The following is a 23,358-nucleotide window of genomic DNA, read 5'->3' on the forward strand; positions in this document are numbered from 1 at the left end:
GACTGGGCTTTAAAAGGTCAGTTGTGCACTTGTCCGATCAGTGGTCCCATCTTGTCTTATAGTTCACACAGAATCATGACAGCTTAAGTGTTCCACTTAAAGAAACACTACGCTAACAGTCTGGGAGGTTTGTGTATAAAGTTCATGTCAACATTGTGTGAAAATAATTAGCACTTTGTGCAGACCTTTTCACTCCTTGTAAAATCAAGTCTCAAATTTTAAGGTTAACTTAAGTGTAAAGGCCAATGTGGGAGGCATGGATTGAATTATTTATTATGCAGTATTTATTAACTTACTTGATATTAGAATGTCAAAAATTCAACAATGTTTGTTTAATCCACTGTGTCATACAAAGTCAATCAGCAGTAACTGACTTCTCAGTTTGTTTATTAATTTATTTATTGTCCTGACAAAACTAGTTTTGGTATTGCATAGGAGACAATTTAATCTAAGACTTCCCCCATTCAGCCAGCGGAAACAGTAGTGCATTTAGCAAAAACACGAGTCTTTGGAACATTTTTGGCATAAGAATGGATAAGGAGATGAATTATGCTGCTTGATCGATTTGAAATGTGTGTTTCACTATTGGAATCTGAACCACAAATATAAGATGATCATCTTAGTGAATGATCAAGCTACTTAAACCACAGATTTTGGGTGGACTGTCACTTTAACCACAATCTTTCCATCAGGATCAGAATCAGAATCGGAAATACTAGGATTACAGGATATTCTTGTGTCACAGTAGCTCACATTGCACATCAGGGTATAAAGGAAGGAATAATAAAAGTTGATAAGTAGAACATTGTGAAGTATCCATCCATCCATCGTCAACCGCTTATCCTGCGTACAGGGTCGTGGGACATTGTGAAGTATATAATCTAAAAAATGAATATCAATAAGAGCGTGATGAAAAGTAGTAATAATAATAAGTGCAGATAGTGTTGAGGTGAAATGTATTACAAATCCTTAGAAATTGCACTCTGCTGTGCATTTTGGGGGGATGAGTCATGCACTGAAAGTGCTCCTGTGTTTGACCAGCACATCATGGAGTAGGTGGGAGACATGTAACTTGGACAGCATCCTCCTCTCTGACACCATTGACAGAGAGTCCAGCTCCACCCTAACAACGTCACTGGCCTAGCGGATCTCTTGGCATCTGCTATCCTCAACCTGCTGCCCCAGCATACAACTGCAAACAGGATGGCACTGGCGACACATAAAACATTCTCAGCATTTTCCTGGCCTCAGCCTCCTCAGAAAAGAGACTGCTAGGCATAGCATGGACCTTCCATGACCTTAACCCAGGGAACCAAGTAGCCTAGCTTAACCATAACTTACTTTTTACACGTAATTATGTTTCCTCAGTAATTGCTACATATGCGAATGAATTTAATACGTAGGAGACACTGTGGTGAGGGACCGTTGCCATGTCCTCTGTTTCATCTCTTTTAGATCTAAGAGTGTGAGAAACAACTGTGACATGTTCTCCCCGGGCCTGTGTGGGTTCCCTCCTGGTGCTCCGGTTTCCTCCCACAGTTCCAAAGACATGTAGCCCAGGTAAATTACAGACTTTAAATTGTTTTGAGTGGTTGGCTGTGACAGACCTGTTCTGTCTTAGTAAGCATAGAGTATCCCCACCTCTCACCCAAATATGTGCTGAGATCATGGCTGACCAGCCCACCATCACCACACAATAAAGATGCCTGACTTTACATGAAGGGACCACTAGAGGTCTCTGTATGGTATTAGTGTTATTCTGTGGAACACAAAAACACATTAAATTGCTGTAAACCCACTTTTTGTGAAAGTCTAAGGGTGGGCAGAGAATACACCCGATAAACATAATGGGCAGTTTATTTAATCACTTCATGGATGAGAAATATGGTTGAGCTCTTCTGATGAAAAATGGGTGAAGTGGAGTTTGGCCTTTGCCAATGGAGAAAATACAAATCACACTCATTTAAATCTCAACCAGTTCATTCAGTCGGTGTATATTTTATCACAATTTTTTTCATGTTTCTCTGAGGAGGGCACATGAAAGTGTGTCTGAAGTCAAAGAACGCTTTTATGTGGAAAATAGTTATTCGTTACAGTCATTACAATGCAGGAAATGGCGGGTTTTCACTTCACTGCTCTCGTGAACAGGCCTGACAGGTTGATAGTTGGTTAACACTTACTCATTTGTGCATGGACATTATGAAATTGTATTTTATATAATACTGATTTTTTTATTATTATTATTTAAAAGCTGAAAAGGGGGAAATCCCAGAAGACAGTGGTAGAGCAAACGAGGAGTGGTGAACAAGATGACAGCACTGCCACCTAGTGTGGAAACATTTAATCCTGTATCCTCCTGGTAGTGATTTGCTGCATGCAGGCTGCAGTAATAAAGAGGTTCATGGGATGTTACCACCCTGCTGAAGTGTGTTCATTAAAATGGCCGGTGTTTTGTGACCTGGTTATCCAGTCTCCATGGCTCGGTCTATCAAAGGGCTAACAGACGAAAAATTAAACACATCCACACTTACGCAATTTAGCGTTCATTCAGTCATTCATTCATTGTTACTGAACTATGTAGGTCGTTTATTTTTTCCCCTTATCTAAGCGATGTTATTACCTTTCACAGGACTGCTTCTCACGGTCATCAGTTCTGCAGAAAGTTGTCTGAACCGTCATTCAGTTCATTGCAAAAATAAAGGCCTCAGGTATGCTTTAGAAGAAGTGCTTGTTTTATTGTCTAAAAGGGTCTGAAAACCCCTCTCTGAACACTATACACAGCATGTTACTGGCATTTTTACTGTATAATTCATTGTGTGAAAACATTGGGTGAAAACTCTTACATGTGATTGAACATGCATTACATACTACACTACAACAAAGTTCGACAGAGGCATACTAAGGCCGTAAGCCTATGTACTGTAAGCAATGTTCATGAGGTTAGTTTTGCAAAGACCTATCTGCTATAAACGTGTTACATGTTCTGGCTTTCGTGGATTTGCAGTAGAAGTACTTCAACCATGAAGTAAAATACTTACACAGTTGAGCTGCGGTGGCGTTTTCAGTGAAGCGCACTGCAAAAACCGAATCAGATTGAGGGCTTGTTGTTGAAAGATTTGTTTGTATATGTACTGTATTCTACACACTCCACACTAATTTACATTTCCTTCAATAATTAAAAGGTCTATACCGGATATCGTGTAACTGCGACCTCCGGGACCACAACCTTTGCCAAATTACAGTGTCTGTCTCTACTTTGGTACCATCTACAGGCAAAACCAAACAAAAAGTCATCTTAAAAAAGCTTTTGTTTTGTAGTTCACCCCAAATCCTCTTGCAAGTGTTGTTGTTATGTTATGTTTTGTTTTGTTTTTTGCCTGTGTGCTTGTATCCTTTTGTCAATATTTAATGACGTACAGACAGCTTCTAACACAAAACATAAAAGTCAAACACAAAAGAAACAGTGACTTTATTCCTTTTTTGTCCTTTTCTTTTTTATTCTTTGAAGTCCTTGTTGTTGTTGGGTTTTTTTGTTGTTTTTTTTACATCACCATCCATGGGATCTGACACTTTCCATAGTGAGCAAGCATCCCAGAAACCCCACAGCCACCGAGACAAATACCATCACACAGTTTCACTTTCACAAAGGGGAAAGGCTTACAGAGGGGGACGAGAGGATCAGGGGGGCAAGAAGGTGTTCAACAGCATCAACAACCTCAGAATGGAAGGAAGCTCCCTCTCAGTCTGCAGCACGTTGCGTACATACATATCACTCATATATCATTAGCATAATATGGCATAGAAAAAGCATCCAAGCTGACAGAGCACTAAAAGGAGTATAAGTGTGTGTTTAGTGTGTGTAAATCGAGGAGGCATGGGACACGGCGAGGACGCCAGTGTTAACTGCAGTCAATTCTTCAGGCTTGGGTGCTGCATCACAGCAGTCCCTGTTTAATGTGTTTGCATGTGTGTGTACGTGTTAATGCTATAGTCTGTAGTGTGCTTTCAACTCTAATAGATTCTTTTTAAGCTCTGGATTCCACATAACTCAGCACGGGATTATGTAGAAATGGAGCAACACTGTCACAGAATAATTATAAAAACGTGTCTGCGTGTGTGTGTGTGTGTGTGTGTGTGTGTGTGTGTGTGTGTGTGTGTGTGTGTGTGTGTGTGTGTGTGTGTGTGTGTGTGTGTGTAAAGCTGTACTAATAGCACCGGGTCAGGACGGGTTGCTTATGGCAACCTCCAATCTGACAAGCGTTACCATGACAAACAAAAAGCAGAACCCCGTGAGAGTGGAGGGGCCTGTCGCCACGGCAACAGCCAGAAACAACAAAAGAGCCGGGGACGGACGGAGGGAGGGAGGGAGGACGAAAGAAAGGGGAGAAGACATAAAGACAAACTGAAAGGAAGGAATGACATGGAAAATACAAGAAGCATATTACTGTTTGAGGACTTCACCCACACACCCTCCCGCCTAAAGTAATGGTGTAGCTGGAGTGGGTCGCATAGTGTAGATAGAGGGAAGCTCAAATAAGTGTAAGTGTCAATACGATGTTAATTAGGATGATTAAAAAAAGTTAAAGAAAAGAGACAACAGTAGACCACTGTGAATGAGCGAAAAATTTGTCAGATAGACGGTTACATTCCCACCTCTTGACTTACAAAAGCCTTGTTGTGTGACGCCTAAGTTGCCACGGAGTTCGAGTTTCCATTTCCCATTCCTGCCTCGTCTAATCTATGAATGCTTCAGACATGCATTTGTTACATTCCCCCTGCTTTGGATTCTTTAAATACATATACCATCCGTAACGCTGACAGACTTTGCCTTCTATAGACTTGTAGTTAGATCAGAGGGGAGGACATCTGAAAAACTGGGGTTGAAAGCACAAACACAGGTGGTGTACGTTTGTCTATCTACATTATATATGTATGTATGTGTGTGTGAGTGAGTCAGGGGCCAGTTGCATAAAGGCATACTTAGTTAACCCAGACTTCAAATGACTTCACCAAATGACAAACTTGTGACACAGACGTGCCCACTAGCTAACTAAAGCTACCTCTCATGTGTTGCAATAGTGACAAGTAGGTCTTAAGTCAGTTTGTTGGCCAAAAATAAGCCTGCGTTAATATACTAGTCTAAAGAATTTTAGACTAGTCTAAAGCATAGGCTAGTTTTAATCTACATTTATGTAACTGGCCCCTGGCTACCTCCTTGTCTGAGTGAGCTTGTTGCACCGTGGGGGGAAGAAAGAGGCTGCAGAGAGATGGCGACTGGCGACCAAGACCTCGTTGGCATAAGGACTAACATGGGACATCAGTTGCTTGGCTTAATGAAAACCAGATCATGCAAAATAAAAAAAGGAACAAGAACATATGAGCGTCCAGCACGGCCTGGAGCGATGGTCACAACAGCGAGGAGTGCTGTACAGGAGCCGGCTGCGCGTGTCCCATCCCTCACACATCAACACTGCACACTAGTCAGAAGTACATTAGCTCATGTCTACTTTCAAGCGTAAATCAATAGTGCTCAGCCCTTAGGCACCTAGTTACAGAATGACACTAAAAAGCAGTTTGACAACAAGTTAAAAACTCTAAAACATTAGAACATTTCAAGATATCGAGCATTTTTCGTCTTTACAGGGGCTCTACCAGCAGAATAGGCCCTACGAAAGCGCAAAATCTGGCACCTTTGAATCGGTTAATCCTGTCTATTTTACATCTTTTTATCTTACATCCTTCACTTACCTCAATAAGAATAACAAAACAAGAAAAATCAAACTATCAGTACAACTTCTGTGGGTTCAGGCACATAAAGAGTAGAAAGGAAAGAGGGAATTTTGATGAGTATAAAACAGTCACCTTTGGAGGAGGAGAAAAACATTCTGTATGTAAATGCACTGGTTGGTGATGGGACGGTCATCGGGTGCTTCACCAGCTGTCACTTAAAAATTTGGAGCTTTATGATTTACAGGAATGCAAAGAAGCTGGAATATATGTAGCTGCGTAGTGAATGGCGCCTTCCCCGCACTTCTAAAAGTTCTCTAAAAGACAATAAGGCAAGGAAAGGTTGAGTTTGAAGTGACAGCGAAATACAACTTTCTCTTTCCTCTCTAAATCTTTCCATCGATTCTCCCACTTAGTGATGGCCTGACACCAGCATAAAGCTTTATTTACTACCTGCCAAAGCTCCTTCTGCTCCACAGGACTCACAAGCTGTAAGGCAGCTGCCAAATATGGAAAGTGTTTTTTTACTTATGTACCTTAGCAAAGCCACAGGTAGGAAAACATGATGAGGGCCAGTGCTGCGAGAGTCTACAACCCTAATAAAACACTGCTGTGTTGTTCAATTTTTTAAATCTTGAGGCCGTCCTCTTGGCGAATAATCAGTTGGGTATTGATTGTAGCAGTGTGTGACAGATGGCAATGCACTGGAAAGTGAAGCGATTGAAATGCAACATAATACAAATTACAGATAGTCGACAGCTCGAAGGAAGTATTAGATTCTTGTCGGCTGAATAAACTGTGAGACTGTTCAATTTCAAGCAACCTACTGTTTGGCCTATTTAACAAAAGCAACAAAAGAGGATAGCTATACTGGTTGCTCCATTTAAACTCCCAAAATGAAAAGAAAGAATAGAAATACAATGGACATCCTGCATCACTGTAGTAATTCAGTTTAGCCTCACGATCCCTCTAATAAAACAGTAAAACAAACATCAAAAGGATACATGGCAGGGAGAAAGTACGGTATAAAAAAACGAAACAATGCAGTCAAAAGTGCTCAAATAAGGTGTGTTTTCATTTTTTCTCTTTTGTCATCATATGAGGCAGACCATTTTTTAGTTGTTTTTTTTTGTTTTGTTTCTAACTGTGTCCTCTAGGATCAGGTTTTGGGGAGGAGGAGAGTGGGTATGTGAAAAGCAGCGAAGGAGGAGGTGAATAACCGAGGCTGACGGAGGGCCCGGTTCAGGTGCTGTGGAGCGTTCGGCTCCCGTTGTCGTGACGTGGTTTCTCGACCCCTCAGCTCCTGTTGGCCTCAGATCTCCATGTCCTCCTCAGCGGCCCGAGGGCGGAGCTCTAACCCAGGCTGGTGATGTTGGCCCTTCCACCCGGTGGCGCCACGATGCGCTGGGTGTTCCGGCGAGGAATGTTGTCGTCAACCTGAGCCCCTGTGTGATCAAATGGAAAGTTGGCTATTCAGGGTTGTGTTTATACTCCGCAAAAACCCAAAGTAAACTGATATATCAGTTTTCTGGGGGGAATATTATCCAACTGACTCACAGTCTCTTGTTCTACCAAAAGATTATCTTTAGTATTGCTGAAATGGAAGGCATTACCAGAAGCCAGTTGGCTTGCTTGTGACACCAACTCGCTAGCTTGCCAACTAAAAACAAAACCCATTTAAGAGAGCACTGAAAGGTAGTGTATGAAACAGTTTTAGCTTAAACAATAGCTTCCCAAATTGTGGACTCTCTTTGTGGCACCCACTTTAAAAGATCAACTCTACTAAGATCATGGATGTACTGTATATATGTATATGTATGTATAATAAGGTGGATACTGCGGGAAAAATTCAGGGACCACAACGACCAGCACACAAGGGTCACGTGAAAGATGAATGCTAATTTTTAAAGAAAGAATATTAAAAACTTTCAGTGTCGAGTTACTTTCCCATTTCTGTATAACAGTTGTATTGTCACAGAATTTTCCCTAACAAACATTTTCCACACAGCCTGCCCGCCCTTACAAAATAAACATCTGTGAAACAGCTGATAGGACACTTTGAATGTGCCTTGAATTCTTAATCCATAAATGTTTAATAATAACTTTCCCAGATCCATTTTTGTGGGTGTTTGACCAAATCTCAATGTAAAGTCTGTGACCAAACAGGAAAAGAGGAACTAACGTGTGTGCAGTAGGCTGCAGGTGATCAACAGTGTGAATTCACATGTCAGGGTTTACCTAAATTGAACTCTGCGTGCATTCCATATTACTATGCCACGAGATAATCTAATTGTTTGCGGTGACTCTGTTCAAATGGATTGAATTTTGAGCAAAATTTCACTCCTAAATGGCGGTGTGGCCGGGCCCTTTGATCTATTTAATGAATGCTGCTTTTTATGCGTCTACGTGGAACTTGAAGATGTGCTGGGGACCTTAGCATAGCTTTGTTTAATTTATGGATGTTTATGGAATCAGGAAGCAGCAAAATCTCAAGAGAAGATAAATACACCTCCGCCAATGCCGAAGATGTCGTGCTTTGTACAAATTATAAGAATTAGTGATTCATTTTGTTTGGAACTTATGCCTACTATTATATTTCTGGGTATAGAAAAGAAAAAAGAAACCACTCATTTAATGTGTTGTCCAAATCAAGACATAAAAATAACAGTGATTACGGGCTATTGTCTGCACTGACCAGATAGGCTGAATCCAGACTGATGCAGGTTACGGACGGGCTGGTTGGGCTGCTTGGCAGGTGAGGTCTTGGCGGAGGAGGCAGGAGTCATGGTTTTCGGGGTGACTGACACCTCGCAGACAGGACCGTCATACAGTCCTCTGGGTACACCCCTCAGTTCAGCCAGCTGCAGTTTAAGGAAACAGACACAACTGTCATGGCAGTGAAAGAGAACAAGGAAATATTCCATGCCCTAAAAGGGATGCAGGCTGTATTGGGGCGGGTCTCTAACAAGCTGCATCACTGCTCCGGCTTTCCATAAAACAATCATTATGAAAACTGCTGGGCGTCTGGCGCCACCTTTATGTCTGACTGACTCTGTGCCTGTCGCTTCCTCCAACAACAACCACAGCCTCAAAAGGTTTGTACAAAATTGATAAGTAGCTGTTTAATGCATTATCAATATCAAATCAGATGGAATTATTAAACACAGGTAGTAGCAGAAAAAAGCAGTATTGTACCCTGCTGCGAGCTTTTATCCTCTTGTAGACATAGTCAGGGAAAGGTTTTCGGGCCACAAAGCGTCCCGAGCCCTCAGTGGTGTGGAGGTTCCCTTCCTCCAAGACGATCTTGCCCTGGCTGATCACCACCAGAGGCCCGCCGCGCACCTCTGTGCCTTCAAAGATGTTGTACTCCACAGTCTGTAGAGGAGAGCAATGATATAAAAGTCAACAAATAGTATTCATTTTATAATGAAAAGGTGAGTAAAATCGGTTTATTATTCATCCCAGGTACACATATGATCTTTGATTATATTTATAATGCTCAGGTTTCTTTCTCCAGTTTCAACATGTTTAGTGCCTCGTGAGTGACTTCTCTCATTGGCTGCACTCTGTAGCTGCTACAGATTCACTGGAGTGACTAAAACCCCATTCACACACTCATCATTGGTGAGATTGATAATCTAAGTAAGTCATAGTTTTGTGTTTAAAGGTCTCAAACAGAGAAAATTCCATGTCATGTTTTGGTTGTATCCCATTCTACAGTGCCTAATGGGGGAAGAGGCTGTAAAGACTTCAATAGTTAAGCGTGTTATTTACTGCTTATGATGCTTTTGTCAATTTTCACCAGTTTTATATATGTTATGTAACAAATACAGTATACAGTATCTCACAAAAGTGAGTACACCCCTCACATTGTTGTAAATATTTGATTATATCTTTTCATGTGACAACACTGAAGAAATGACACTTTGCAACAATGTAAAGTAGTGAGTGCACAGCTTGTAAATTTGCTGTCCCCTCAAAAAACACATCACACAGCCATTAATGTCTAAACCGATGTCAACAAAAGTGAGTACACCCCTAAGTGAAAATGTCCAAATTGGGCCCAAAGTGTCAATATTTTGTGTGGCCATTATTTTCTAGCACTGCCTTAACCCTCTTGGGCATGGAGTTCACCAGAGCTTCTCAGGTCGCCACTGGAGTCCTTTTCCACTCCTCCATGACAACTGTCATATTTGACATCTTAAAAGTTTTGATGAAATTCATTTTGAAGAAACACAGAAATATATCCATGTTTGAAGCTACTTAGAGACTTTGACAATCAGATACACAGTTTTTGGCCTGAAGCATCTCAACTTTACTCAGTAACTTATATCCTATATCCAATCCTAAAGACTGAGTTGTCTGATGATTTTTTTTTGGTTTTGTGTCTGACAGCCGAAAGATGTGCTCCTGTGATGTTTTATTACAGCTGCTGCTTGTATCTCATAACACCATTGGCGATATATTAACTCATGACAGAAATACCTTCAAAGCAGAGAGATACAGTGATTCATCTCCTCAAGCTTCTTTTACCCTCAATCATAAGCATGATGTAACCTCGCTGTAGCACATGCTGTTCATGGGAATACTTTAGTTCACAGATTTATGAAAATGTCATTCAGTCTTTATTTGAAAAATTGCCAGAGCAATGGCGATGGGCTTCCAGTTTGAGTTCACACATGATGCCACTGTGTAAAATTGCCAGAATGTTTATGGATTAAAGTGCACTTGTGAAAGGAGCTTAACCGATTTGAGTTAAAAGCGTTCCCTCTGGCTTCTAATGCCAATAAAGAAAGCAAAGCTAATCGCTGGGGGAAACCAGCTGATGTGGCACAGAGGCCTCAGTTCTCAGGCTACAGGAGGAGGAGGAGGAAGAAGAAGGGGAAGAGGAAGAGGAAGAAGAAGATGTTGTATAAGTGGTTTGGGGGAGGGGGTGTTGTGTGACGAATGGTGACTACTCTCTCCTAAAAGCTCCTGGAGCTAAGGCTGAGGTCATGGCAATCTGATGGACTCTGAGAGCCTGAAATGAGATCACCAGTAGGCTGGGCTATCCTATGACACATACACACACACACCATCATTTTCTGACCAAGCGGAATAAAAAGAAACCAGAGAACATGACAGGCTTAAGCAAACAGATTCCAAGAACATACACGGCAATAGTCTCTCTCTCTCTCTCTCTCTCTCTCTCTCTCTCTCTCTCTCTCACACACACACAGTGATCTGCCTGCTAACAATCAGAAACGATATGTTCCAGTTCTCTGGCAGATTGTAAGGATGACATCACTCCCTTGACACTGTGTGAGGCCCACACCCTGTTTAACAGTCAGACGGCCATACGACAAAAAGTGAATTAATAAACCAGTTGCTCTGGCTGTCATAAATTACATTAACTGCCCTCTCATCATTAATTATTATTGCATAGTAGAATATTTTGTGTTATTGTATGAATCTACGGTGTATTTAATGTAGATGTTGGAATGGAATGTTTAAGAAAGTAAAACCCCTCTTTTTAACTAGACTTAATTAGCAGTATTGTTACCTTACACTGTATAGCAACAATCTGAGGACAACCCTGTTCACATACTTTTGACCGTTGCTGTCTGGGGTTGTGTTTCATGGTTTGTGTTCCTTAGTTTTGATGAAGGGAAATGGTAATGCTACGTCATACAATTGTATTTTAGACAATAGTGTGATTCCAACTTTGTGGCAGCAGTTTGAGGACCGACCCTTTTGTGTTTTAACATGACTATGGCCCCTGCACACAAAGCCAGATCCATAAAGACATTTCTGTATGTACCTTAAGACACAGACAGTTATTCCTATATCTGAAACAAGTTGGCTTCTAAATGTTAAATTGTTTCACTTGTTTAAAGAAAATAATGTTTTTAGAACTCAGTTATAGAAATGCGATTTGAAGGGATGGACATTTTTTTTTAGCATATCACCATAACCGTTTGAAGATACTTTTGATTGTTACAAAATGTTTAATTTATTCTTTTTCATCATTGTTCTAGTGTTCTGTGTAACCTTCTGTCCTCATTTAAATCTGTTTTGCGAAGCACTTTGAGCTGCAACTCTGCATCAAAGGTGGTATTTAAATTAAGTTATTATTATTTCTATTGCAGCTAATTGCCCATTCTTAGAGCTATTGCAGTCTGCGTTTACAACACTAGCATCCTAAGTGGCCTTTAACAGAATGTTAAAGCCACTATGTGCAGAATTTGCCATGTCTTACTTTGGTACTCCCCAGAAGTAATATCAAGACACAGCACCAATCACGCAGAAATTTTACACAAAGTAGCTTTAACATTTCATGTTAGAAGGCCTTACTATGAAGTTCATACCGAGTTGTGGGTCTTGGCAGAGATAATCTTCGTGACGTCTGGGTCCCACAGCACCAGGTCAGCATCTGAACCCACGGCGATACGACCCTTGCGGGGATACAGGTTGAAGATCTTGGCGGCGTTGGTGCTGGTCACTGCCACAAACTGGTTTTCGTCCATCTTACCCGTCACCTGAAATGAATCAGAGCTGAGAGTGAAAATGGTGCCGTGGTCACTATCACGCTTTTATTTGCTCTCGCTTGTCCTGATTTTCTCTGTGCCCGCTCCTTTTCTTGCAAGTTTATTGAATCAGTCCTGCTCAGTGTGAACTGCTGTGTCTTTTACAGTTACATGATTTTGATAATGTGTGTATGTTGTTATATTGTTATATTGGACATGCCTTTTAATTATCCTTTTGTGTGGGTTATGTAATACGCATCATGTGTCTATAATATTTACCAGGTTCACCATCTTAGTTAACTAACATATGCTAATTAGCACTAAACATATAGTACAGTTGAGACGAGTATTTGGTCATAATCCAAAGTACTGGACAAATCTAAAGTGTGATGAAAACTGAGGAAAGCGATCACTTAAGTGATTAGGATTTATCCTCTATGGAACTTCCTAGCAATCCAACCAATAGTTGCCAAAATATTTCACCAGAAATATCAACCTCATGGTGGCACTAAAGGAAAAGTCAGGGGATGAGAGCGATGACATTTTCAAGTTTCATCCCCTGGACACCATAAATTTTTGTGCCAAATTTCAAAATTGAAGTATATGTATACACTTACCACACACTTGTCCCAGATGATTGACATCCTCTCCTCGGTGCCATTGACGCCTTCAGGAATCAAGCTAAAGTCATCTTTGCCCACAGCACGCTGGGCAGTGTTGAAGGGACAGTGCGCGCTTCCTGTCACCTGAAGGTCACCACTGTACAGAAGGTCAAGGTGTAGAAGCGACATTGTGCTCATTCTTCATAGTAGAGAAAATTAAGTTGGTTGTAACAAAGTATGGTATGTTTTGCTTTGTGTCCTGTTTGAATGTTTAGATCATCCTCTTACCAGGAGAGCAGGGAGTTGAGATAGTCTGGTGTAGTTGGGTCGGGGCTCAGGGGAGGGGAGGTGACGTAGGCAGCTGCCTTGGCCCAGTTCTTGCTCCAATAGTGGGAACCATCTGTTCCCAGGCTTGCAGTGATTGGCTCTCCGTAGACGACAGTGCCTGAAATTCAAATCGCATTGTTACACCACATACTACGCTCCTGGGGTTTGTTTTATGCATGTCATGTAGACTGTTTAATGATGTGTCAGTCGCAAACAAGTGGGCTCAATGAGCCAGCGTGCCTGAGAGCCAGAGGAAAGGCATGACAATGAGCATATTACTGTGCAGGAAATGTTGATTTTATTAGCGCAAGATCAGACAAATATTCTGTTTGAGTCTCACCCTTCTTCCTGGCTTGAGCGATGACATCAGCAGCGCTCTTGCTCATCACCTTGGTGACATAGAGGGGGCAGTTGGTCTGATTGGCCACAGTCACAGAGCGGTTTACAGCCTCCGCCTCCACCTGAGGGAAGAGAAAAGTTTTCATATGAGTGACCAAAGTGGGGCAATTGAAAGTGGAGGAATGACATAAGTTTCTTTGTGAGATGCCCTACTTCATGCTTATCTTACTACATAACTTTTCTCTTATTCCTATGACATAAAAGCTAATGGTCTCACATACATTGTTAAAAAACTATAGGCAAGATAAGTTACAGACCAATAAAATAAGTTAATAACAATCAAAGTCAGTTGAACAAATCATCTTCAAAACAGTTCTTACACTGTTAACTATTTTGGGCAGTGAGCTTATTTGAATCTTTTTAAGAATTAAATGAGAAAACGACTACCATTCTTCTCTGTACATTAAATATCAAACTACCAACCAGCAGATGGTTAGCTTAGCTTAGCATGGAGACTGGAAACAAGACAATTTAAGATATGACAGTCTCCTCATCTAACTCTCGGCATAGAAAGAGAAGAAGCACATTTCCTAAAGTGTCGAACAAGTGTGCTGCTGCCTTATTTTCCTTAATAATGTTTTGCACCCATAGCAACAAAAATAAGGTAAAACACTTAACAGAACCATGGCAATTTAATTTGAAAAATGAGATGGCAGGATTGTGACTTTTGAATGACAAACACTAACAAAATGTTCCAAGAAGAGAGAAGACAGAACAAAATCATTCATCTTGTCGGTAATTCCCTTTGAATCATACTGAGCCTTGCTCTGCTTTGTTCTTTTGGCATTTTGGAGTGTCCTTTTTCTCAGATTTTTATTAAAAATGATATAAATCACTACTGGATTACAATCAAGATTTGATTAACCTGAGGAATAGCATGGTCATGGCAAATTCCTGCAATGTAGTGAGAAATCATCCAGTGGGACAAATATATGTCTGACAGACGCCCTTACTTTAAGATTTTAAGAAGAAAAACTGAAGTTTTAACAATAAAAACAGCTGCCTTAAGTCATACTTCTCTTTCCTGCCACATACTGATATTCATAAGTGTTATTATTATGCATTCCCCAATGGGAATTTTTACATCTAACACATGAAGGTGAGTTTGAAGAGGATGTTTAAAGTATTTGCCAAGGCAGTGAGACACCTACGCCTTCACTGTAAAACTGTCAAACAACACGACACCAACAGCTGTCAAGGTCAGAAAGGTCCAATCCTCTTGTAACAAGAAAAAGGACTTGTGCAAACAGAACTAGGAGATGAACCAATTCATCACTTCTCAAAGTCAAACTAGGTCAGTCAGTATCCACATTGCTGACACTCTGTCTCACCTCCTCAGGACGGCTCAACACGTGTCCCTCAGGCCCAGTGATCCCCTGCTCCAGGATCCTGCGCTGCTCCTAAATACACACATGTATGCACACACACACACACACACACACACACACACAAACCACCGTGGAAATGCGAGATGAGTCACGTGCAGGTGCACGCATGTTCCACGTGACCAGCCTTGGCAGTCAGCGTGTTGGCGACGAGCAGAGCCCCGAGACGCTCAGAGCTCGGGTTTTTATATTATGGTCAACATCCAGTAGAAAATCATGTCTATTCATGTCCAGATCCCGGCTCTTACGGAGTGAAATGTCGTACCTCAGCTACGATGTCTCCATTCTCAGCGTGCACCTGGGCGATGGCACCCAGATCGCGGATCACACTGAACACCTCGTACACCTGCATTACAGAGGAAGACACCGTTATGATCTCTGATGCACAAACGCAACTGCGCTTTACTGTACGTTCAGTACTATACACCTTATAAGCCCAACAGAATTTCTTTCTTATGTATCAGTGACAACTCCCTGACCAGTTAAGCTAAAGAACAGCCTATATATATATATATTGTAGACATGCATAGTTTGGCCCCTGGCTGTTTTATGATAAAGTATCTATGGGGTGTTTTTTGAGGGGGGTGTTTTCTCCCTTCTTTTTTTCCTTCAAAAGAATATCTTTACCAATGTTTTTTCTGAAGGAAAAATACAGAATGTATTTAATCTCATTGGTGAAAATACGCTGTGTACAGCCTCACAGAGCCATGAGCACAATCGAGTAAAATCACCCAGACAATAATGATAACCACAGTGACTCCAAATACTTTTGTGGTGAAATGAAACATGGACCCTGTATTTCCCACAGCATGTGAGTCTCCCACACTCTGATTGTTTATTAAGCAACGCGATAACTTCACGGACTGAAGGAAAACTGACGTGTTGAATGAGTCATCGCCTCCCGGCCGCCAGATATGCAACAATAAAGTGGGATCAAAGTTTGACATGGGAGAGAAAAATGATAAACTTTGGCTGCACTGGGCTGCGAGCATTCCTCACACAGGTGCAAAGACCAACATAGATCTGTGCCGAAACAGCTTTCAAGTGAGATTAAATCATTTGAACCATGTCAGAGACCTGGATGGAGATGTGGCTTTCACACAGATAATCAGTACCAAATGATGTCTGGCCAAGATAAACAGACTCACACTGTAACTCTCACTTGTAGGATGAGGGCAAGAGCCAAACTCAAGGCTGTGGTGTGACATGTATGATATTATAATGTCAGGCTGATTGTAGGCTACCAATCTCTCTGCCTGCCTGTTCAAGAAATGACTTCATGCAACTGTTGCCTCGAAACAAACAACATGTTTTCAGTCTGGATGAAGGCAACAGTAAACAAGTTATGATTTAGTTGTTATTTTGGCTAATCCAAAGACAAATCTCGGTCTGTGGTTTCAATTTTTGTGCCGTCACGTCTCATTTCTCATCACTAATGACCATTAGGCTAACAGTAATTTGTGTAGCTTTGATTTGGATTTATGCGCAGCAGCAAGTTTGGTGTTAAAGGATAATTCCAATTTAATTAGATTTAGTGTGGGAGAAGCTGCATCTCTGTGTCACCAGTGTCACTGTTAACAGTAGAATACAGTGGCACAATATGCCAGACATGCTCGAGGTTTTCAGCCAAATAGACTAAGGAGTGCCCATGATATTTAATTTTTACTTTTATACAGTATTTGCCATCTCTAAAAATGCTTTATTGTTGCAAGGAGAAGAGAAGAAGCCTCACCTGAGCGTCGGTAAGCTGGAAAATATCCTTATAGGCCAGGTACACCAGGAAAGAGTTGACACCTAAAAACACAAGATGTTAAGGCTAAGTAAGTTGCAGACAAATACAATTTTAAAGCGGTACTAAACTTTTTGTAGTCAATCTTCCAAAGTGAGGCTGCAATGGTGAAGCATGCAGTCCCCAAACCCTCTAAAGATTTGGTTATCTGGTCTTGTGAGGTGTAGTGAAGACTGCAGCTTCTAGAGGGTGCTAGCAGAGCTCATCGTCATGTTTCTCTCATCCCAGTGGGAGTCTTTCAAATAAATTGGGTTGTTAAGCATAAACGTGGTCTTAAGGTTACATGACAGAGAATTGATAATCAAAATTGTCAACCTCTTGCTGCCATTTGACCAAAGTTGCTTTCAGCAGCTTTAAATAATATGTTTGTTTGTTTTTTTTAAAGCATGTGTCTCTGTGAAAATGAAAAAAACATATTGATTTGATGAATGAAATGTGACGGTGCGTCGGGCGTGGTCGTACCGTGATCCTTCACGAGCGCCTCCATCTCCTCCTGCATGCCCCTGTGCCACTCGGTGATGTCAACATGCAGCGAGTAGTCGCAGCAGGACTTGCTGTCGGCCCATTCGCGCCACTGCTCGAAGGATGAGATGAGGCTGACGCCAGGCTCAGGAACCACATGGTCAACTGGACAGAGACGGAGAGAGAGAGAGAGAGAGAGACCATCAAACACAAATACACTGACTGAGACCCTGTTGCGTCTATGCAAACCATCATCTGCTCATGGTTTCCACCACATGCAATAAACTATTTTCATTCATCATCTTTCAAATTATTTAAGTGTTACTTAGTAAAATGTCAGAAAGTAGTTCAAAATGAAAATTACAATATTATATTATACTTATATTTGAGCTAATATCAGTACCTTTTTAGATTTTTTGCTGGTTAATTTTGTATCAAATCAGTAAGTCATTTCAGAACTAATTCATGTTGTGCTTTACTATGTGTTTAAGCAGATCTTAAACACATTCTTTTTTTTAACACTGTTTTTATTGTGCTTTTAACCTTGCAAACTTGTAAAACACAACTCCACATCTCCCCACTGTCCACATGAGGCCACACACAATATACAATTTAGAATGATACATTTACATATACACAGAATAGTGTACTGTCTTACCAACAGAAAAAAATAAAACAATTAATTAAAAAAAGAAAAAGTAAAAAAGAATTAAATAAAGAAAACCAAAACAACCCTTGTAGTTATCTACAGAGGATCCGTCCGTGTTCTGTTTCTATAATCATGTATATAATATTTGTTCATATTTCAACTTCTGGTCCAGCTGAAGTGATTATAAAAGGTAACTATACTTTATACTCTTCTGTCTTTTGAAATCAAATTTATTTTCTCACATTCAACTGAGGTATTCAAAAGATTAGTCTCTGGCCGGCCTCTCAAACCGCATTTCAAACTGTCCCCTTGTAACTTTCCATTTTTGGTGCCATCACATCTAGTGATGTGCACTCCACTGACATTCCAGTCACCAGGCTGCCAAACATTAGGTCCCATTTCCAGACCTGTCTAACCCTGCAGCAGTCAGCGTTTTGTCCGAGGTGACAACAACACACGAGTTGCCTGGGAGTGTTTGCTGTGAGGGAGAGGAGAGTTTAGCTGCTGAGGCAGCAGAGGGAGGGCCAGTGTTATCATTTTACATTACTTCTTCTTTTGTTTTACCCTTACAGCCTTGTTTCTCTTTTAAATCACATAAAGATGACACTGTTAGAGTTAGGGATTAATAGTATGTAGATAAAATCTAGTGAGAGATTACTGACTGTTGAACCAAAATATTCTTAGTTTTTCAATTTTAAGTCTTAAATAACTGAATTATTTAACGTAATACTCAGAGATATACACATATTTAGAAGAACTTGAAACTGAAGAACCCAATTTTACGTGCATATGAAACATAATGCACTACAAGAATAAGAAGGCTAAAATAGCACCCATACAGGGTTTGTAAAATAACTATGTTAAATATCTGAAAGTGAATTGACTTTCTGGCTCAATCAAGAACAGCAGTCAGCAGCTTGTGGCTTGTAGAGTCCTCACAGCAGATGGACCGTTTTTACATTTTGGACTTGGCCATGAACCGGCCTGGCACCCTTCCTGTTCTCATTAAGATATTTTCAATTAAGGCCAGTCAGTGAATGAGGAATCAGTGCAGGGAAAGACGCGCTGCAGTCAGCTTTGATTCACTTTCAGAAAGGATTTGAAAGGAAACTGATGTATTCATTGAATGATGACAAACAGTAGGATCTTTTGGCTGGATGACTTACTGATCATGGTGGTGCCTCCGGCCAGTGCAGCCTTGGTTCCCTGATAGAAATCATCGGCGGACGTCATGCCTCGATCAGGCATCTGGAAACGCGTGTGCACGTCGATGCCACCCGGCATCAACATGCGGCCGTGGGCGTCGATGGTTTTTACCCCGCCGGGCACAATGAGATTTTCCCCAATTTGTCTGAGGAAAACAGCAAAACAGTACAAAACATAGATTTAATAAATCACAACATTATCATCCAGACAACAACAATAATATAATGTCAATCATATTAATAGGAAAAAAAATCTTTTTTTCTTTTTTGTTTTGAATATGAAAGTATGTAGCAGAGCAGACTGCTTTAAAATCATTTAAGTAGTGCTACCAGCAGAGTTTCAGGAGCGGGACCACACATCAATGATGTCACTCCCGGTATTTCCATAAATACCCACACAACATACTTCCTCTTCTTCGCTAGGGTTATATAATAGCTTTATATGGGGGTCCGCCGTGCCCGGCGCTACGGCGGATTTCCCTATCGTAGCTTCCCCACAACGCTTTCGAATGTTCATTCAGCTACTGCAAGCATCATACATCTTCTGTTTGTTTATCAATAAATCATTTAATCGTATCTGTTGATTGTGGTCCTTGCTAGTGAATGAACAAATACATGATCAGACTGGCATGTCGGCATTTCTAAAGTAGGGATATTGTAATTTTTTTCCTGATGTTTCCTGTTGTTCTTGATGCCAAACAGGTTGTGTTCAGTCTACACCTTCTCACTAAAGGGCTTCCCAATGTGACACCAAGGGGTTCTGACCATACGTCCATATGTGACAACTTAGGAGTGAGAATAGGTTGGCAGGTGGCAAAACAATCTCACCACAAGGTCCATTTATTAAGCCAACATGGATGAGAAGTCCTACAAGTGCTCTGAAAACTGAAAGTTAAACATCTACATTTCCAGTTTACTGTAGGTGCAGACTATTAACCCTTTTTGTTTTTTACTTACATTTTATGAAAAGTCAGACAGGGATCTATTAGAACTATGTAAACATGATGAAATCTGGGTCTTTATTTAACTGTCAGCAGCTTGAAAAAACCCCAGTAAAACTCACTTGATGACTCCATCCTCCATATAGATGTCAGCACAGAAGGACTGGTCATCGTTCACAATCTTCCCTCCTTTGATCAGGAGACGGTCACTCTGGAAAACAATAAAGATGATCAGTTGCTACACATTTAACTACATTTAAACACAGCAATTATTTCATCGGCAAATGCTGTGGGAACCAGACACTGCAGATCACAAACACGTAAAGACCGTTCTGGGGTTTTATAGACGTCTATAAAAATACGCTTATGAAGGCGAGTATCCGATTTGGCTCAATAGGACGCTAGATTAAGTGCATTTGATGAAATACGTTTTGGAAAATGTCACATAAAAGAGTGGCCTGGCACTTGCAAGAAAAAATAAACACTCAGAACCTTCTGAATTTACACAGAGTCCTCTGCTTGGCCTTTTTAGGATGCCTTCTGATAAGGAACACATGGCTGTGCTTTAAACTGATACTGGCTTTGTTCATCTCCACACACACACACACACACACACACACACACACAGCTATACATGGAGAGGGAATCAGGGCGATGACACAGAGAACAGGGAGCTGTGATGTTTGGATCAGCATCATGTTTCTGTTTGAAGGTTTTAACAATGACACCCTTCATAATGTGAGGGGGGAATTAGAGAAAGAGAACGAGAGATTGATTAAAAAAATAAAAGAGAGATGCAGAGAGAGAAGATGGAGGAAAGGAGTTGGATAAGTCTGGCATTTTAGCTGTATCACTGTTAATGCACTGTGGTCACACGCAGTGACTGAAGTGCAATCCACCTCTGACTTTCTTTAAAATCATCCCTCCCTTATTTTTGTATTCACACCCTTCTAAACAGTATATTGCAATAATATTAGGGAAAATAAAATACAGACTCTCTAAGGACAAAAAAAGACTTTTTCACCTAAGGATTTTTTCCCCCTTTCCATCCTATCATAATTAAATTTTACATAAATTAAAAAAAGTCACTACTATATGCATTTATTTATTAATTTATGAACTTTACCGCACAAGCTTGATGAAGGACTAAATATGTTTTGTAATTTATCAATTGATTTGTTATGTAAAATGCAAGACATGTGCTTCAAATTGACAGTAAAGTGGAAATAAAGGAACAGCTTACGAACTGAGATAGCAGCGCTCCAAAAACAAAGAACACTTAACATTATGACCTCAGTGTACCATTTTATTTTGTTAAGAAATAAAACGGGAATAGAAGAAAATAAACCTTTTACTTGCACTTCGTGGAGGAAACTTTTTGTACTTTTACGGTAGTTGTCTCTGATATTCTCTCTGTCTTTTTGCCTCTTTAAATGATTTATCATTTTTAACCTTTTATTAGCAGAAAACTGGATAAACTAATTACTGGTGGTAGGTAGTCTAAAACAAATGTTAGGTTTAGAGAAAAATGGTCACTTAAGTGTTTATTGCTTAGTAACTGCAGCAGTGTAGTAGTGCAGTTCTTCAGTACATATAAAAATGTAAATATGCATGGTTGCTTGGATATATTATATGGAACTAATTAAAGCAATGTATAGATGCAAAACAGTATCGGGAAACTTCTAAGCGCTCTTGTTCGGAGAAAGTGAGCAGGCTCGGCATGTTTCACAGCAGTGACAGAAGCAGCAAATATTCACTGCGGCTCCTGTTTCAGGGTGTTAATTCCAGCTCTGCTTCAACAACAAAATGAGGGGAAGAATTCATTGTTGCAACAATGAAGACAGAAGCCCACCTCCAGACACACCCCTCCGTCCTCTTCATGTGGTTGAGCTGTCACAGTAAAGGGCATGACAGTGGACCAATCAGAGCTCAGACTGTGTAATCAATCGCCCATGCCTGCTGCTGTGCCACTTGTCTCTGTGCAGGAGAGAGGAGGGGGTGGGGGGGGGTGTTGGTTCTGCCACCTCCACAGCCTCCCACCCCGAGCCCCCCCACCCCCGCCCCCACGTCCCTCCCTCGAGTCACCCTGGCGGCTTGGGTCTACTGTCCAAAAAGGGAGTGGCAGCTCTGGTCACAAGGACTCCAGCATCCCCGGCTAACAAAGGCTGCTCTGTTCGAGCCGCTGCCACTAGCTGCTGCCCGGCCAGCAGCTCTGGCCCCAAACACAACTGCTGTTCTGCAAAGGCTCCCAGGCAGAGCCCCGCCCTGCGTCTGAACCAGCACATACACTACTCTCCGCTGCAGAATTTAGTTTTTTTAAATATTACTTTAAAAAATTCTTTCAAGACGCCTCCCAATCAGAATTCTGAATGGCTTCAGATGTAGAATAAAATAAGTCTTTGCATGCACAACCAGGAGCAGGTGGAATTAGGTTTTTTTAGCCAATTCTGCTTCATATAGTACAGATACTGTACAGCAGCCAGGCCAACACATGAACATCTTTAAATCTGTTCCTAAGTTATTTGTGATTGAATATATTTGTAATGGCCATTTGATCGACTGAACAATTACTCAGAAAAATAAATCGACAGATTAATCAATAATGATGAAAATTTTGAGTTGCAGAAGCAATCTTAAAAGAGTACTCCACTAGTCGGACTCATGACGGGCGCAGAACCAGATCTCTCTCTTTTTATTACACAGGCATGTATCTGTGTTCCTAGGTTCCCGAGTCCCCTCACCTCCTCATACTAGAACTGGGGAACATAGGACCCTGGGATCATTGGAATGACCCCATGTTATGCTAGTAGTGGCTAATGAAGCCAGGATCCTTCCTCCACACCCCCAGATTTTTTTTTATTTTCAAACTCGTAGTCTTCAGCCCCAACCGAGCTGACTCAAAAGGCATCACACAGTTTATCAGACTTCATCCAGTTCCCTCTGGAGCCACAAAAGGAGTTAAACTACTTTTTCCCCACATATGCAGTAGTCCCCGAGACCTTTAAAAATCTGCACACTTTCCCTTGGACCCTTTAAAGCCATGAAAGCATAGGTTTGTCATGTGAATAGATATGTAAATTCAAATCCATCCAAAGCTCTTAATATCAGTTTTTGAAACAAAACATGTACTCTAGATGTTTTTAGGAACCAGATTGAGCAATTTTGCTATAGTAGACTTCATGTACAGCATTTTGCATTTATTTTTATTATATTTTGTACAGTATTCGTTTTACTCACGTTTTGCAGGTTATTTTAAAAGAGAAAGTGTTAAAAAAAAGTGTATTAAATAGTGTAGCCTTATATATATATATATATATATATATATATATATATATATATATATATACACACACACATATACACACA

At 40.8% G+C, this 23,358-nt stretch overlaps 1 protein-coding gene across 2 annotated transcripts in view; it reads right to left on the minus strand.

Moving 5' to 3' along the window:
• Positions 1-3,476: 3,476 nt before the first annotated feature.
• dpysl2b (dihydropyrimidinase like 2b) overlaps positions 3,477-23,358 on the minus strand; it is a 29,876-nt gene continuing 9,994 nt past the window's right edge. For both annotated transcript variants that reach the window (XM_046067207.1, XM_046067208.1), the window contains exons 2-14: positions 20,115-20,203; positions 19,013-19,197; positions 17,198-17,362; positions 16,679-16,740; positions 15,212-15,292; positions 14,893-14,961; positions 13,503-13,623; positions 13,124-13,280; positions 12,851-12,992; positions 12,075-12,245; positions 8,923-9,102; positions 8,423-8,588; positions 3,477-7,172 (exon numbers count right to left, since the gene is read on the minus strand). In XM_046067207.1, the coding sequence (XP_045923163.1) occupies positions 7,081-7,172; positions 8,423-8,588; positions 8,923-9,102; positions 12,075-12,245; positions 12,851-12,992; positions 13,124-13,280; positions 13,503-13,623; positions 14,893-14,961; positions 15,212-15,292; positions 16,679-16,740; positions 17,198-17,362; positions 19,013-19,197; positions 20,115-20,203 (1,680 nt within the window). In that variant the 3' untranslated portion in view covers positions 3,477-7,080. The remainder of the gene's footprint in view (positions 7,173-8,422; positions 8,589-8,922; positions 9,103-12,074; positions 12,246-12,850; positions 12,993-13,123; positions 13,281-13,502; positions 13,624-14,892; positions 14,962-15,211; positions 15,293-16,678; positions 16,741-17,197; positions 17,363-19,012; positions 19,198-20,114; positions 20,204-23,358) is intronic.

This window comes from Micropterus dolomieu, linkage group LG13, assembly GCF_021292245.1.
Source record: "Micropterus dolomieu isolate WLL.071019.BEF.003 ecotype Adirondacks linkage group LG13, ASM2129224v1, whole genome shotgun sequence".
Classification (NCBI taxonomy): domain Eukaryota; kingdom Metazoa; phylum Chordata; class Actinopteri; order Centrarchiformes; family Centrarchidae; genus Micropterus; species Micropterus dolomieu.